General features: G+C 39.0%; 1 protein-coding gene across 2 annotated transcripts; it reads right to left on the minus strand.

Moving 5' to 3' along the window:
* Positions 1 to 98: 98 nt before the first annotated feature.
* lgi1b (leucine-rich, glioma inactivated 1b) lies at positions 99 to 16,475 on the minus strand. Of its 2 annotated transcripts, XM_086139759.1 has the most exons (10): positions 15,965 to 16,473; positions 15,744 to 15,815; positions 14,519 to 14,590; positions 14,054 to 14,125; positions 11,040 to 11,111; positions 9,848 to 10,017; positions 9,444 to 9,608; positions 9,088 to 9,308; positions 5,079 to 5,325; positions 99 to 3,899 (listed from the first exon to the last, which is right to left on the minus strand). In XM_086139759.1, exons 1-10 carry the CDS (start codon positions 16,165 to 16,167, stop codon positions 3,550 to 3,552), a joined length of 1,644 nt encoding a protein of 547 aa, XP_085995885.1. In that variant the 5' UTR covers positions 16,168 to 16,473; the 3' UTR covers positions 99 to 3,549. The 2 variants fall into 2 exon arrangements, with proteins under 2 accessions (XP_085995885.1, XP_085995886.1); XM_086139760.1 differs by lacking the exon at positions 9,444 to 9,608 and having other exon boundaries at positions 15,965 to 16,475.
* Between the last annotated feature and the right edge of the window lie 1,991 nt (positions 16,476 to 18,466).

Consider the following 18,466-nt stretch of genomic DNA (forward strand, 5'->3'; position numbering starts at 1 on the left):
CAGTAATGATTCCTTTTGAGTTATTGGAAAAATAAGCTGAGAATGATAGGATTTCTCCAGGTAATTCAGAAAAGGGAGAAAAAGGACAAGATCTGTAATTTTGTGTTTTAGTATGTTTTATAACTACTGTCCTCAAAACACACAGAGAAAGTCGACAATGTACAACCAGTATGATCTATTATTGCCTAAACCAAAAAAAAAAAATGGGCACAAGCTAGGCTATTGTCTTTGAACAAGTAGCATCACATAATGTTTCAGGAAGTGACCCTTGTTACTTAACTTCATCCTAAGTTCCAAATCTATCAAAAATAAAACAGAGTTTGGTCTCCATTCAAAAAACAATACTATGTATATGATACAGTACTGTTAGCATTATTTGGCAAATTATTAATGAAATTGCTGTAAGAATTCTGAGTCCTTGTTTTTCAGGATAAGAGGACGGCATGAAAGTACAGGTACTAGGTGCTGCACAGTGTGTGGTGTTTGGTTGAGTAATGGGTTTTGTCAATGAGGGTAAAAAGGGGCAAGAGTTCAGTGAAAGGAAAGGACTGGGTGACACATGGATGTTGCCAGTAAGTCATTCAGCAGGAAACAACACTATAGTGTCCGCATCATAGATAAAGTCTTGCTTAACTGTCACAGAATGCATAGCAGAGAAGAGTTGAGTGGATTCCCTATCTAAAATTCTCCAAGTGTGAATGAGTATGAGGTACGAATGTGCAGTACATATACAGGTGGCTGGCTGCCAAACAGAAACAGCAGAGGGAATGTGATTCTTGATGTTTTCTGTAATTTTACCTGTATCATAGAAGCAACAATTGTACTTTTATTTCCAAGTTCTCACAAAGGAACAATAGGAGGAAAATATTTTATCATCATTAAACTGATGTTAGATATCAGCTTAAAAAAATGTTCACTGTACATTACAAGGCAAGACTAGTCTGAGGTTAAAAACTGAGCAAAATTTTGAAAGACTTTAAGTTGAGTTCTGAAAACTTTTAAATCTGTAATTTCAGAATGATATTTGAGTGAAATATATGTCAATGTCTGCAACCATTCTTTTTATAATGAAAGAGAACAGAAGTCCCCTGGTGTTCTTCTGAAATTTGTCTTTTCAAGCCCAACACATTCCTTTAGTAATAAACTAATACATCTTGGCCCTGACCCCTTGTCATCAACTTAACAGAACTATTATTCTCAAGTTATCGTCCTTGGTCCCTGCAAGTTTATGCCAATTTGAGTTCACTTAGCATGGTTCCGTTCTCATTCTGCATTATGTTTGACTGCTTACTTTATTCGTTTTTTCCTTTGAACTGTGTAATTTAAAATTTGATTTTCGCATTTTCTTTTACTGACCTCAAGTGTAAGTATTTTTTTGTTGTTGTTTTGTAACCTAAGTTTTTTCATTTTGACCTCTGCTTTTGGGTGCCTGGTTATGTCTTACTTGCAAGCATTATATTTTCCCATTTTAAACTACCTCATGATATATTTGGTACTCTCTGTGCAAATGTGTTCCCCAAAAGAGAACAGGTTTATAAATCCATGGGGACAATTTTTGTTTGTTAGCGTATTTGTATGTTTTCTCATTTGTTTGCTTTTTTTTTATTTATTTTTTTTTTACCAGGGGTAGATTCCGCTTGTACTTCAAGGTTTTTTTTCTAATGGGGAGTAGGGCACTGCTTGTAGGGAAGAATGAAAAATTTGTGTTGAGCTAAAAAGATAATCTACAGTGGGGCAAAAAAAGTATTCAGGCACCAATTCTGTACGTTCTCCCACTTAAAAGATGAGAGAGGCCTGTAATTTTCATCATAGTTACACTTTAACTGTGAGAGACAGAATGGGGGATAAGAATCCAGGAAATCAAATAGTAAGATTTTTAATAAATTAATTGGTAAATTTATCAGGAATATAAGAATTTGGTCACCTACAAACAAGCAAGATTTCAGGCCCTCACAGACCTATAACTTCTTCTTTAAGAAGGTCCTCTGTCCTCAAAAAGTTGCCTGTATTAATGCAACCTGTTTGAACTGTTTATTAGTATAAGACACCTGTCCATAACTTCAGACAGTCACATTCCAAACTTGTTGTTTGGAGTGTGACAGGCAGCTTGGTGTGAAGAAATCAACTGTGGGAGCAATTATTAGAAAATGGAGGACATACAAGACCACTGATAATCTCCCTGAATCTGGGGCTCTCTACAAGATCTCACCCCATGATCAGTACATGTCCAGGCCTGTCTGAACTTTGCTAGAGAGCATTTGGATGATCCAGAAGAGGATTGGGAGAATGTTCTATGGTCAGATGAAACCATAATAGGACTTTTTGGCACAAACTCAACTTGTCGTATTTGGAAGAGACAGAATGCTGAGTTACATCCAAATAACAGCATACCCACTGAGAAGCACAGGGGTGGAAACATGTTTTGGGGCTGTTTTGCTGCAAAGGGACCAGGGTGACTGATCCGTGTAAGAGAAAGAATGAATGGGGCCATGTATCGTGAGGATTTGAGTGAAAACCATTGAAGATGAAATGTGGCTGGCTCTTTCAGCATGACAATGATCCCAAACACACTGCCCGGGCAACGAAGGAGTGGCTTCGCAAGAAGCATTTCAAGATCCTAGAGTGGCCTAGCCAGTCTCAAGATCTCAACCCCATGGAAAAACTTTGAAGGGAGTTGAGAGTCTGTTGCCCAGCAACAGCCCCAAAAGATCATTGCTCTAGAGGAGATCTGCATGGAGGAATGGACCAAAATACCAGCAACAGTGTGTGAAAACCTTGTGAAGACTTACAGAAAATATTTGACCTCTGTCATTGCCAACAAAGGGTATATAACGAAGTATTGAAGTTAACTTTTGTCCTCTATTGTAAGTTGCTTTGGATAAAAGCGTCTGCCAAATGTAATGTAATGTAATGTAACTTTTGCTATTGACCAAATACTTATTTTCCGCCATAATTAGTAAATAAACTCTTTAAAAATCAGACAGTGATTTGTCTGTCCTCAACTTGTTGAGGACAGAGGAGCCTCTTAAAGAAGAAGTTACAGGTCTGTGAGAGACAGAAATCTTGCTTGTAAGTACATGACCAAATACTTATTTTCCCGACAATTTTCCCAATTAATTCATTCAAAATCCTACCAAGTGATTTCCTGGATTCCCCCCATTCTGTCTCTTAAAGTTGAAATGTTCCTATAATGAAAATTACAGGCCTCTCTCATCTTTTAAGTGGGAGAACTTTCGGAATTGGTGGCTGACTAATTATGTTTTTGCCCCACTGTAAGTCTGTCTCGATCAACAATGAGCACTGTCAGATTTTCAGAAAATGAATTAATCAACAATGATCACAGAAAAAAACTTCCATTAGCTTCAGCAATGTTGGGCAACCAAGCATGTAATTTATACCGACTAATGTATTTTGATCATTTCATCATACTGTAGTTACTGTAAATGAAAAGTGGAGGGTATATTCTAAAATCTACAAATATTGAACATTTAAATAATACTACAATCAAAAAAGACTGAGATCATTATACCAAGTTCCAAAATAGTAGGTTTAGCTACTTAAATCAATCATGAGGTGCTCATAAATCTGACTCTTTCCCTTGAAGCTAGAGGCAAACAAGAATACTCTGTCTTCAATTGATATCACGGAAAATGCTCTCGGTGCCTGGATATTCAGCTCTTGAGATGGGACAAAATGGCCCCTCTTGGTGTCCCATTGGTAGACTTGTGTCAGTGAATAATCACTGCCTAAAATGGCATAATGCCAGTTTCCAATGGAGACAGGTTGGAACACCATAGATCCTCGGGAGGGAAATGACTGGACCTCTTTGAACATGGCACCATCCCAGCGCATCACCTTGGAGTCCCCGATGAATCTCGTCAAGCATATAAACAGCTCACCTTTGAAAAGTACAAAGAATTATGGGACTACTTAGTTCACCATTACTTTCAAGCCAGAGAACGTCTTAAACAGATTATCTTACAAAAACAGTTAATATAATTCTAAATCTATTCATTATTTCTTCAAAAAAATGTTTGGCAACAATAGTTTTCTCATGCTTTGGAAAGAAGAAAGTTATGTTATGATGCTAATGCCACCACATTCTCCAATCAAAGTGATTTAACATGCTATGCAAAGAGAAAATGGAGTGTTGAGATCTCCAAATGACTATCAGTCACTATTGTTTTCTTTGCTTTGATGGTATACTTCCGATGTTTAAATCTTTAACAGTAAATTATACTGCTAGTTTAACAGCAGTTTCACATCATCACCAGCCACAATATGGCTTTTATGTTGCGGTCTCACAAGCATGTGGTTCTGCCTTTGTCACAGTACAGTGTCAAAAAGTCTGCAGATGAGCTCATTCTACAAAATTTTAACATTTGTATGTGTCAGCTTTGCTTCAGGTAGCAAATATTGCATGAAACCAAAGTCATCCCCAGTTTAAGCATCATATATGTAGAACCCTGCTTCAAAGGCAAACTATCATCCTGGGAGTTATGCAATTGAAAATTGATTAGTAAGTGCCTCATTAAAGTTTTATTTGGCTATTTTCATTGCATTTTGGTTTATAATTTGTGTAAAAAAATAGACGTGGTTGGTCGAACAAACACTGGACTTTGCAGTAGAGTTCAAATTCAGTTTCCAAAGACAGTATGGATTGTTGAACGAGTGTATGTTGAATACATCCTTCAATTCTGAGCGACACATTTGCAGGTGAAGAAAACTTTTGCTGCAACTACATCACTAAAATGTCAATGAAGCAATTTAAATACTATATTGTTTTTAATACCAAAATGTGACTAATCATGACAACGAAACATCAGAATTCACTTGTGGTCTCTGTTGTTTGACATTGCTGTGTGAGATATAATCTAGGAAACAAATATGCAATAACTCTCCCAAATCTGCTTTGCATTCAGTGTATGAAGACAGCCCTTTGAAACTGACAAGTTTCACACTCACCTGTGATGATTTATTCTTGTTTGGATGTCAAAAACGAGCGGAGCATTTACTGTATTTAAATCGAATCCAGTGTGTGAACTTAAACTACTACCAGTAAACTTGTACGCACTCACCTTTGACCCAAAAATGTTTGACAGAGAAGACATCTTCCATTTCCGGTATGTCAGTCCTGCGGTCAAACTGTTTATAGCTCCTGTTCCATTGGTATACAACAGGCCTTTGGGTGCTGCTGGCCAAAATAAGGTGGGGTTTATTGGAGATCTCCAAGTACTCAACGTCTGTGTCCCGGTACCATGGATGGAGTGACTGGTGAGAGTAGAACCCATTGCCATTCCATCTGTAGACAGTTGTGGATCCAGCCTACATGGGGTTACAGATACTAGATCACATCTGCTTTCCAGAAAACATGCATTTCAAAATTATGTAGATTGTTAGTACATTAAGTAAGGAAAACTTGATTGGACAATTTTATTAATAAAAAACAATTAAAACTTTGAAAAAAACATTGAGCAGAGAATCAAAATTAGAAGCCACTTGAACAATTTAAATCTTCTTCTTCTTCTTCTTCTTCTTCTTCTTCTTCTTCTTCTTCTTCTTCTTCTTCTTCTTTCGGCTTTTCCCGTCAGGGGTCACCACAGCGAGTCAACCTTCTCCATCTAACCCTATTCTCTGTATCTTCCTCTCTCAGACCAACTACCTTCATTTCCTCTTTCACTACGTCCATAAATCACCTCTTTGGTCTTCCTCAAGACCTCTTGCCTGGCAGCTCCAATTCCAGCATCCGTCTACCAATATATTCTCTATCCCTCCTCTGTACATGACCCAACCATCTCAGTCTGGCTTCTCTGACCTTCTCTCCCAAACATCGGACATGTGCTGTTCCTCTGATAGACTCATTCCTGATCCTATCCATCCTGGTCACTCCCAAAGAGGACCTCAGCATCTTCATCTCTGCAACCTCTAGTTCTGCCTGCTGTCTTTTGGTCATTGGAACAGTTTCTAGTCCATACATCATCGCTGGTCTCACCACTGTCTTGTACACCTTTCCTTTTATTCTGGCTGAAAGTCTTCTATCACATAGTACCCCTGACACTTTTCTCCACCCATTCCAACCTGCTTGGACCCGTCTCTTCACCTCTTTTCCGCACTCTCCGTTGCTCTGGACTGTTGACCCCAAGTACCTGAAATCCTCCAGCTTCTTGATCTCCACTCCCTGTAGCCTCACCGCTCCACCTGAGTTCCTCTCATTCACACACATATATTCTGTCTTGCTGCGACTAACTTTCATTCCTCTCCTTTCCAGAGCATACCTCCACCTCTCTAGATTTTCCTCTACCTGTTTTCTGCTCTCACTACAGATTGCAATGTCATCCGCAAACATCATGGTCCATGGGGATTCCTGTCTAACCTCATCTGTCAGCCTATCCATCACCATTGCGAACAAGAAGGGGCTCAGAGCTGATCCCTGATGGAGTCCTACCTCCACCTTGAACTTCTCTGTTACCCCTACAGCACACCGTACCAGTGTCTCACAGCTAGCATACATGTCCTGCACCAGTCTAACATACTTCTCTGCCACTCCAGACTTCCTCATACAATACCAGAGCTCCTCTCTTGGCATCCTGTCATATGCCTTTTTAGGTCTACAAAAACGCAATGCAACTCCCTCTGACCTTCTCTGTACTTTTCTATTAGCATTCTCAACGCAAATACTGCATCTGTAGTACTCTTCCGAGGCATGAAGCCATACTGCTGTTCACAAATGCTGACTTCTGCTCTCAATCTAGTTTCCACTACTCTTTCCCATAACTTCACTGTATGGCTCATCAACTTAATTCCTCTATAGTTGCCACAATTCTGCACATCCCCTTTATTCTTAAAAATAGGCACCATCACACTTTGTCTCCATTCTTCAGGCATCTTCTCACTCTCTAAGATCCTGTTGAATAATCTAGTCAGAAAATCCACCGCTGCCTCTCCGAGACACTTTCACACCTCCACAGGTATATCATCAGGACCAACTGCTTTTCCACTCTTCATCCTCTTCAATGCCTTCCTCATTTCACTTTTACTAATTTTTGCTACTTTGTGGTCTACAATAGTCACCTCTTCTACCCTTGCCTCTCTTTCATTTTCCACATTCATCAGCTCTTCAAAGTACTCTTTCCATCTTCCCATCACTCTTCTAGCATCTGTCAATACATTTCCCTCTATCCTTAATCACCTGGACCTGTTGTACATCCTTTCCATCTTTATCTCTCTGTTTCGCCAACCTGTATAGATCATTCTCAACCTCTTTACTATCCAACCGAGCATACAAGTCATCATAAGCCCTTTGTTTTACCTTTGCTACCTCTATCTTTACCTTTCGCCACATCTCCCTGAACTCCTGTCTGTTCTCTTCAGTCCTATCAGTATCCCACTTCTTCTTCGCTAACCGCTTTCTCTGTATACACTCCTGCACTTCCTCATTCCACCTCCAAGTCTCCTTATCTACTTTCCTTCCAGATGACACACCAAGTACTCTTCTACCGGTCTCCCTGATAACACTAGCTGTTGTTGTCCAATCATCTGGAAGCTCACCCTGACCACCCAGACCCTTTCTCAACTCCTCCCTGAAAATCATGCAACACTCCTCCCTTTTCAGCTTCCACCATTTTGTCCTCTGCTATGCCTTTGTCTTCTTCATCTTCCTTGTCACCAGAGTCATCCTACAAACCACCTTCCTATGCTGTCTGGCTACACTCTCACCTACAACTACTTTGCAGTCACTGATCTCTTTCAGGTTACCTCATCTATACAAGATGTAGTCTACCTGCGTGCTCCTACCTCCGCTCTTATAAGTTACCCTATGTTCCTCTTTTCTGGAAAAAGGTGTTCACTACAGCCATTTCCATCCTTTTTGCAAAATCTACTACCATCTGTCCCTCTGCATTCCTATCCTGGATACCAAATCTGCCCATCACTTCTTCATAGCCTCTATTGCCTTCACCAACATGTCCATTGGAGTCTGCACCAATGACCACTCTCTCATTTCTGGGAATATTCTGCATCACTTCATCTAACTCATTCCAGAACTTCTCCTTCTCTTCAGATTCACGTCCCACCTGCGGGGCATAGCCACTAACAACATTGAGCATCACACCTTCAATTTCCAATTTCAGACTCATAAGTCTATCTGACATTCTTTTCACCTCTAGGACGTTCCTAACAAACTCCTCCTTCAAGATAACTCCTACTCCATTTCTCTTCTTGTCAGTACCATAATAGTACAACTTAAAACCCGCTCCTAAGCTTCTAGCCTTACTACCTTTCCACCTGGTCTCCTGGACACAGAGTATATCCACCTTCCTTCTCTGCATCATGTCGAACAACTCTCTACCTTTTCCTGTCATAGTCCCAATATTCAAAGTCCCTTCTCTCAGTCCCAGACTCTTTCCTTTCCTCCTCTCTCTCTGCTTCTAAACATGCACTCCTCCTCTTCTTCTTGTTCTTGTTCTTCAACCCACAGTAGCCCAATTTCCATTAGTACCCTGTAGGTCATCAGTACCAATGGCGGTCGTTGTTAACCCGGTCTGCGACCCATCCAGTATAGTATAGTTTTGGTTGACTCGCATGTTTGGTTTTGGCAAAAGTTTTACGCCGGATGCCCTTCCTGACGCAACCCTCTGCATTTATCCAGGCTTGGGACCGGCACAGGGAGACACTGCTCCGTGCCCCCCCAAGGCAGGCTTGGAGAGACATAGACCAGTGCCGCCCTGTGGCTGCATTCCACTTGAACAATTTAAATAAGTTAATAAAATGCTCAGGTGACCGTGTATTTGTGTATGCAAGGGCACGCTCGAACATGTGCATCTGCTAATGCCGATGTAATCAGCAGGAGAAGATACAAAAGGGCATGCCCCAGTCAAGGACACAATGGGATGTAGTGAACCACTGACATGGTGAGATTAGATTAAACGAGCAGACACATTCACTAGAAGATAATTAACAGAGGAGTAGTGTAGGACCATTTTGTTGCTGCGATCAGAGAGGATGTCAAGTTTTTACAGTGGCATGTGCTGCTTTTTATATCAGAAAGGAGAATATTCAATAGAGAATAGTCAAAAACAAGCAGTATACCTTTGAGCTGTCTGCAATTACAAAGAAAGAATCTCCATGTATCGTGAAGGTCTCAATATCATTTGGTTTGCGTATCTTCAGGATGTCAATGTCTTGGATTTTGATAAACTTGTTAGCGGAGATGTCGCGCTTGTAAATATGGGAGCCACCAAACAACTGGGCCACAATGATGAAAATGTGGTTTTCAATCACCATGGGCTTACAGACGACAGTTGAAGTGCCTAATCGAGAAAATTGGACAAAAATGTTAAAAACACAATATATTCTGAGTGCAGAAACAATCATGAACAACACCTAAAACCATGTTTGACGTATGAGCCAACTATATAAACGTATTTGTCTTTCTGTTAACTCACTTTCAATTGTATCATAAGCTCTGAAGGTCATCTCAACATGATCCCATTCCAGGAAGTTGCAAGTCCCCGCAAACGGTTGAGCAAATACAACATACTGGTCTTTACCAAAGGAGAGGGCCTCTACCGATATAGACTCAAACTTCAGTGATTGAAAAGAGACAAATTCTGAAAGATATAACATGGTCTTTACTGTAACTTGAGAGCAAATAAAAATATGCAAACCAGTGGGCTCACGGTACAATGGCCTATGTAATAAACGCGCTATCCAACTTGATACTTCTTGTGGAAAAAGAAAAAACACATAATAAAAGTAGGTAAGAAAAGAAGTTTGACAGGTAGAAGGAATGGTGTTGAATTTTACATTACACTTCTATGGGAGGGAAGCAGAAACAGCCATGTGATACCTGATGTCATACAGTCAAAGGAGTTTTGCAACAGGTCATTGATCTTTTTCCCTTGGTGAATAGGTGGCCCGCTACAGTATATCTGGTCCAGTGTGGCATTGGTGTTATGCATCCACTCCACCAGCCACTTGAGCTTGCAGTCACATATTAGATTGTTGCCTCTCAGATCCCTGTATTTATGGGCAAATACAAAAAACATTTGCCAGCATAAGAACAATTTATTATTATTCTGACCTGATATATAATATAACCCAGCAAAACATGATTAAGTTTTATGATGAACATGTGACGGACAAACGAGCAATAATAGATAAACAGATAAATAAATAAATAGCACATCAAAACACAAAAAGGTTATCTTTATGAAATTATATTAAGACATTTTTAATATAAAACTTTCTCATTCAAGAAAATTCTGATATGAAGGTCATTATTATTACAATACATAGTTTTGAATTAAATAACATATACAATTCAAAATATCACACAGTATTTTTATTATTTTCAGGAAGTATGTTTGTTGGAACACATCAAGAACTTGATCAAACTTAAAGAAGTCTATTTTATAATTGGATAACAACCTTTTTTTCTTTACTTATCTTGCTTCTTCAATATTTGGCTTGTCCCAAAGGATTAGAGATTATTCTAACTTTCACCATTCTTGATCTTATGCAGAGGTAGCATTGTTATTGGTATATCATCTTTAACATGTTTTAAATGTCATAAATATTTTATCTATTGGCTTGTTATTTGCAGTCATTTTCTTTATGGTACTTGTTTGAATCAAATTCTCTTGAGTAGCCCCCACATTTAGGCTGAATTACCTTTTACCTTTGATGTCTGCATTGAAATCAACCACAAGAAAGCCCAAATCAATGTTATTGTTTCAGACGCAGTGCTGAAATACAGGACTCTGTCTTGGCTCTATCTTTTATTTTTTTCTCTTTCAGGTTAACAATGTAGTATTTCATTATGCTGTTTCACTTGTTTTCTTGATTTCTATACATCATACTTTGTCCACTAGCTTAGAATTTTTGCTCTCCCTGAGAGTGGAAAAATTAGTATATTCCCTTTTAGCACAGTGAATTCATACACCATATGGTCCTAATGTTAAAGGTAAAGACACACACACACAGAAAACATGTAAATTTAGTGTCTCATAAAAACATCCTATGTCACAGTCTCAACTTACACTTTTGTCAAAGTGTCCAAGCCTTTGAAAACATCTTTGGGTAGCATCTCAAGGTTGTTGTAAGCAAGACTCCTTCAGCAGAAAGGCAAGGGACAGGTGTAATTGAATTAGATTAACCATGTTTCCTGCCTCTTCAGAGAATACAGTCATTGATACTCCATATTTTAGATTATCCCTTAGTACGAGAAAGTCTGGGGGCTTGACTTGACTGAGATTTGCAAAAATAAATGATAGTATTGAATATAAGCCACACACAAGGTTAGATATGCATTCTCATTTAGCCTGTGTCACCAAAGTCAGGTCATAGAGATGTGAATGAAATAAAATGTCAATGATATCCATGACTAATATCCATGACTGTATAATGTATGAGTATTGAGTATAATGAGTATTTTTCTATTAAATAATCTACTTATAATACATAATTTTATTTATTTAGTGCAGGGATATTTCTTTGATATTTCTTAAAACAAGGTGTCATGGTTGGCATGACAGTATTCCATCTATAATCATTCAATAATTGAATACATAATAATATTTGTCCCCCTAAGGCAAATGTTGCAGCCTACGTTACCCATGTAAAGCATATGATGTTTCCTACAGTACAACAAACATTTCAAATGCTGTGCCAGAAATGGAAGCTATGAAAAATTGACAGAGATGACATAACATACTTCTACTGTTTCTTTCTGAGCATAAGCATATGTGTGTGTGTATGTGTGTATTAGTACATACGATCATGTAGTCAGATGTCTGCAAACACAGAAAAGAGTAGAATAGTATTGTCGTCCTCACAGTTACAATATCTTGTAAAGCCTGACTAGCACTTCTCAACCATCATATGGCTCTATTCGAAGTGACAGAAGCGCAAAATGTGTTCACTTGAATTGGGCATGCCTACGGACACTTTTTTTAAATTAAAATTAAAATGCATCTTGTGTATGCGGAGTGACATAAGGGTGTCGATACTACATCTATGTGTATTTTCACTTCTTGTGTGTGTATGTTGTAAAGCCATGTTGAATAACTCCCTCTTCTTCTTCTTCTTCTTCTTCTTCTTCTTCTTCTTCTTCTTCTTCTTCTTCTTCTTCTTCTTCTTCTTCCCATTTCAACTTTCCCCATCAGGGATCACCACAGCGATTCAACCTTCTCCATCTAACCCAATTCTCTGTATCCTCCTCTCTCACACCAACTACCTTCATATCCTCTCTCACTACGTCCATAAATCTTCTCCTGCCAGGCAGCTCCAATTCCAGCATCTGTCTACCAATATAATATCTCCCTCTGGGCCTGATTAAAATAAAACAACTTATGTACAGTTTAATTCAAAATTGTAACTATAGGAACAAGTGAAAGGACACATTTTGACTGGGGGCAATTTTCAATTAGAGACAAATTTAAAATATGGCTTATTTAAGGGAAGAGCTGTTCAGGGGGTTAGAGTGGTCATTCTTAAGAGCCGAAAATTCCTGGTTTGATACCCATGCTCCATCTAGCCTGTTGAAGTTCTGTCGAGCAAGACACTAAACACCTAATGGCTCCCCTGGCAACACTAAGTGGGTGCCAACTACTCATGGTTCATCCATGATAGGTTAAATACAGAGGAATTTCCCACAAAGGATTAATAAAGTATAAAAAAATGCAAATGTGAAATTCCAGGCTTTTAAATATTGCATATGATGTATATCTAATGTATTTTTTAAATGTATTTATGTACTGTGCTGGGCAATAGAGGGATGCATTGGTTACAGCTATTGCATCACATCTGCAACCAGTAAAAATGTTGCACCTCTTTACTAAATTCAATATTCAACCTAATATCCAGTTACTTTGCTAACAGGCATTTTGGCTTCCACCGTCCTCAGTGGTTGCACAGTGTGTTCGCAGTCTTTCATGATGCCAGTGCTCTACTGTACAACTTATGTAAAATCACAAGCACACTTCTGCAAGTCATACATGAAATAAGAGTTATATGTCTATTAAATAATGAGTTTTATGATAGATAGCTGGTGAGATGGTGTGTTATCTTAACTCTGTAACTAGGAGGAATGATACTTAATTTGATAAGACTTAGTAGGCCTATTGCTATCAGGATATGACACTCCTCTCAAATATATGAAATTATGCTTACCAGAACCAGAAGGAGCCACATTTCTTAAAACAATCCTATTGGGATACCATATCCCCTGATGTTGGAATGATTTCAGGACGTAGTGCCTCCGTTGTTGGTTTTGAATACGCTCTGACAGCTTCTATTAATCACGTTAATGGCCATAATAAATTGGGTCAATAGTTTGAGACATTTTGCATTTGTCACTGTCACAGTGTTACATTACAGTGTATGGGAACAAGCTGTGAGAACCTCAAGGACTGAGGTTTTGGATGCAGGGTCTAAGGTTTCGCAGTGGTTATATTTAGTCCCAACCTGCAGGTCACTCAGGCTCTTAACTATCTGCAGTTTTTGAAAACCTACACTGGTAAGGAGACTGAAATTATGTTTACAAACCATTGCTGTTGGCATAATTTTAGCCGCATGCATTCAACTGACACCAGAAAACCAATAATGGATACTTAATTATCTGGCTATACATTAACCCACACCATTACACACATGGGCAATAATGTGATTCTTACAACCAAAACCTAAACAGACAACTCATTTGGTATCCTTGGACTTAGTCTGGTAAGACCCTTTAGTAACCTAATCCAGCTGTCCCCTAAATCTACTGACCTTGGGAGTCACCCCTAGCAACAACAATCCTGCTTGCATGTGTGGCAAAATGATACTGGGATACAAAACAGAAAGGGACACACAAACAGGGCTTATTATTCTTTACCTAAGTCTTTTTTTGGGAGGGGGTTATTTAAAAAGATAATACATTATAAAAGTCTGCTGCAAATTAGTGCTAATAATGTTTTGGTGACGTAGTGATCCTAGCAAACAAGATGAGTAGAATGAGGAAATTCCTCTGCAGTGTTTTTGCGACATAGGTACCTCGCAAGAAACTACTTACAGATGTATGAGTGCTTTGAGGCCACGGAAAGCATATGGAGATACTGATGCAATATTGTTATTTTCAATAAATCTGTGAAAAAAAAATTTAAGGACAGCATTTTAATGCAAGATTACAAAAATGAATGATAATTGAGTAACCTTCATTCTTCTTCTTCAACTGCCTACATATTATATCTGACTATGGCAGGAACCATTTTGTATGCAATATTTTTGCCTAATCACCTGGAACCAATTATATTTGGCATAACCACTGACAATGTCTATAAAATACAAATTAGAAAGTAATCAATATTTTTATGCTTAAGTGCTACTCACAGTTAGAGACTACAGTAAAAAAACACTTACTAGTTATATTTGTTGAAAATATGCACACTTTTGGTGATACCTCACAACATATCTTTATTTATTTGTATTTTTTCATCTACAAGTGACCCTGAATGCCTTTTTAAAAAGAAATACTTACAGATATTCCAGATGTGGTAAGCCGAGGAATGCATCCTCATCAATGCGATCAAACGAATTTGCTGTGAATAATCTAGAAAGGACACAAACAAAAAACAAACACACATGAGCAGTCTGTAAATTTGCTAAGGTAGCATTTTCATAAATACAGGGTATATTGACTAAAATATTTTGTACAGGATGAGTAAATACTGTACTGGAATTCCCCCTATGGGGATCAATAAAGTTTCTTATCTTATCTTATCTTATCTTATCTTATCTTATCTTATCTTATCTTATTTTATCTTATCTTATCTTATCTTATGAGCATGGGATCAAGACTAGATGGCCGATCCATCATCTACCATTATCCTCAAGCTGTTGAATTTCCTGGTCTAAATTGAAGTGATTAGCAACTACTGTGCTCTGGAGTAAGAGCATTGATTAACTACCATAACTCCATATTCAAGGGTCTGGGATTCCGTTCTAACAAAGGGGACTCACAATCACCTCTGTGGTATTAATGGACACTGTAGGAGCCTGCTAGCGCGTCCGTTGCCAACAGATTTCTTTATTAAGAAGAAAGGAGTTAAAATATTCTTAGGTCATCTAAGCTTTAAATAATGGATGTTGGACAAGACCATCGACTCATTCGCCATCCTCCTTTACACCACTGACACAACTACTTCCCTCATTATTATGCCACGTCCTCCCTCAGTTAAGAACTTGTGCCCATTCATGGTGTCGTCTGAGCATATAGAGACGCTTGTGCCAAGATAAATGTTATACTGAGCTGAAGCCAGGTCTGCTGACATCACAAAGAGGGGTTGGAAAGCTTAGTTATGACTGAGCTTGCACTATAATTTTCAGTATTTTAACACGAACGGTTCAGTAAACCCTATGCTCTAACAAGGTGCTTTGTGTTAACATTTGGTAAGATAAAAATAATTTGAATAACTTCAGTTTACGACTTGAGGCTGTTTCATACAAAGCGCTTCAGCCACCCTTATCATCATTCATCTCTGCCTCTGTCTTTCCAACACGTTTACAGTCGTCCCCCAACCCCTACTGTTTGTGGCTGCAGCCATGTGGTCTGTTGCGTAATTATGACTAATATTACCGAGAATCTCCCCTTTAAAAGCCTCAAAACAACGAGTATTTGGGGACGCCCCGTCTCATTGTCTGTAAAGGACTGACAGCCGGATGGATAGATAGATAGACAGACAGAAACATAGATAGATACTTACAGTAATTGCAGAGCAGGTGTGTGAACAAAGCTTTCACTTGTGATCTTATTGAATCCTGAATTGACGAAAGACCTGTAAATGTAGAAAATATTAAAAACGTCACTATGGAAGGAACAGAGTAGCAGACAGGGGACAACACACGCTTAAAGGCAGACGCACACCTTGGTATTACCGTATTTGATACGCATTAAAAGCAGTCTCTTCGTGTGCGAGACACTTACAGTGACACGACGTCTGGGGGGAAAGTGTGAGGCACAGAGCGGACATTATCACACAGGGCATTATCTTTGGTGCAGGTGCATCCAGCGGGGCATCTGGGCTGCCTGGCTCTCCGTCCGTCTGCTAAAACCCAGCACAGAGCGGCGACCCAAACCAAAAGCGTCCGTCGTCTGCATCCTGTCATGATCCTGTCCGGATGCCCCATTATCTCTGTCCCGGCCGACCTCTATCCCCCCTGATACAAAAAACTACCTCAAGCGGCAGTCCAAGCCCAGGATCAATCTGCGTTCGGGCCACCTCACTCCCTTTCTTTTTCAAGTTTGTTTGTGTTTTAATGGCATAAGCTTGGCGTTGTTGCGCTCGGATTCTTCGCCCTTGAGTCTCAATAGAGGGAGCAGTCCCGCTGATTCGTTCTGCACAGCACTAGGTTTCAAATGCGGGGCAAAAAGAGGTCAAGAGAATAGAAAACAGGCGACAGATAAACGTTATTGTTAGAGGGGGAATGTGAAACTGCCTTTTATTTTCTCGGTTACTCACAAAGAAGTTGTCATGTCTGAGGGAAAGTGAAAAAAAAAGATAGGTTAAGATCGGGTTTGGGAAGGTGCGCTCTTCTTAATTCAGTACAGGATTATTTATGCGCGCCTCGGTGCCGTGCATTATGGGAAAGGACTATTCATGAGGCTTTGAGCTCTCGCATCTGCTTCCCTCAATACAACCCCTTTCACTTTTTCTTTTACCTGATAATTATTTAAGCAAAGGAAAATGCTTTCCATAAAAGAGCAATCCCGCGAATTCTATAAAATGTGACCTAGAAGTTCAAGACGACAAAGAATATTCGTGAATTCATGGGATACAGTGGATGAGAATATCAAAGCTACATCCATTATGTTAGTATGTTGATGTTTGCTGGAAGGTGATTTTAAGAATTCTATGTTACGTGTTATTTATCAGTTTCTATTCAAGCCTAACGTTCCCCAATGTTTAGATCATATTACTAATAAACATGGTATAATATTACCATATTATTAGACCATCATACTGTTTGAGTCAATTATACAATTGTTTTGTTTTTTTCTTATTTATTTATTTGTTTATTTGTTTATTTATTTATTTATTTATTCATTCAAATATTTAGCAGATGCTAATGTATTTGGCAGTTGCTGGCTTGGTGGCTGACGTGTGAAAAACGACATGAGATCCCAACACACTTGAATTTGCCAAAGAATTTCATTAGACAACAAATGGCGACTCATTCAACTCTTTAGCAGCTTTGTCTCGTTCAGTCTTCCTCGAGACCTCCTGCCTGGCAGCTCCAATGCCAGCATCCATCTACCAATGTATTCACTATCCCCCCTCGGTGCATGATCGAACCATCTCAGTCTGGATTCTCTGACCTTCTCTTCAAAACATCTAACATGTGCTGTTCCTCTGCTAGACTCATTCCTGATCTTATCCATCCTCGTCACTCCCAAAGAGAACCATAGCATCTTCATCTCTGCAACCTCTTGCTCTGCCTCCTATCTTTTTGTCATTGCAATCGTTTCTAGGCCATACAGCAGCACTGGTCTCACCACTGTCTTGTACACATTTTCTTTCATTCTAACTGATAGTCTTCTATCGCATAGTACCCCTGACACTTTTCTCCACCCATCCAACCTGTTTGAACCAGTTTCTTTTACCAGACCCTCTGTTGCTCGAGAACAGGGGTCGGCAACCCGCAACACCCAAAGAGCCATTTGGACCCGGTTTCCTCGGAAAAGAAAACACTGGGAGTCGCAATTACTTTTTGACGTCTAAAATTAAGGTACCACTGTATATATTGCTTTTTGTCACCTTTACACTTTGTATAAATAAGTGTGTAGTGTGTTGCTTCTGAAATTCACAAAGTATCACAGAGAAAATTAAATTTTATTTATGTAATAAACTCATTTTGAGCTTTGGCCTTTGAGAGCATTTAGCGGAGCCTTGACCTGAATTTTAAAAATAAATCAGGGAAAAAATGTCTGTGTCAGTAAACAATAAAAAATAAATATTTGCAAAATATCTTCATAAATATTTATTTTACCTGGTTTATGGGACTTCTGCTCCTGAACTTCTGCGCACAGTATCTGCAAATCGGGACTTTACCGGTTGGCTGGTATACCGGCTTCCGCAGGGTGACGTTATTTTGAGCGGCGAAAAATAATAAATATAATTTTATTTAATATTTCAAGATCACAATAATCTTCCAACTTGAAACTAAAAGTAAAAAAAAAATGAATTAACACAAATTAAACATACTTCAATTAAATATTTATAATTTTCCCAAGCCACTCGGAGCCGCAGTGTAAAGATGAAAGAGCCGCATGCGGCTCCGGAGCCGCGGGTTGCCGACCCCTGCTCTAGACTGTTGACCCTAAGTGCTTGAAATCTTCCAACTCCCTGATCTCCACTCCCAGTAGCCTCACTGTTCTACCCGAGTTTCTCTCATTCACACACATATATTCTGTCTTGCTGTGACTTTC

Source organism: Fistularia commersonii, chromosome 32 (genome assembly GCF_037954325.1).
Source record: "Fistularia commersonii isolate RoL2024-O1a breed Wild chromosome 32, RoL_Fcom_v1.0, whole genome shotgun sequence".
NCBI classification, from domain to species: domain Eukaryota; kingdom Metazoa; phylum Chordata; class Actinopteri; order Syngnathiformes; family Fistulariidae; genus Fistularia; species Fistularia commersonii.

Bases quoted from the DNA above. Each gene is read 5' to 3' on its own strand.
- lgi1b (XM_086139759.1), bottom strand. From the start codon at position 16,167: ATGGGGCATCCGGACAGGATCATGACAGGATGCAGACGACGGACGCTT. The intron at 14,591-15,743 runs GTAAGTATCTAT...TGTCCTTTCTAG, and splicing joins ACACCTGCTCTGCAATTACT to ATTATTCACAGCAAATTCGT. The intron at 10,018-11,039 runs GTAAGTTGAGAC...CCATAAATACAG, and splicing joins TTGGACACTTTGACAAAAGT to GGATCTGAGAGGCAACAATC.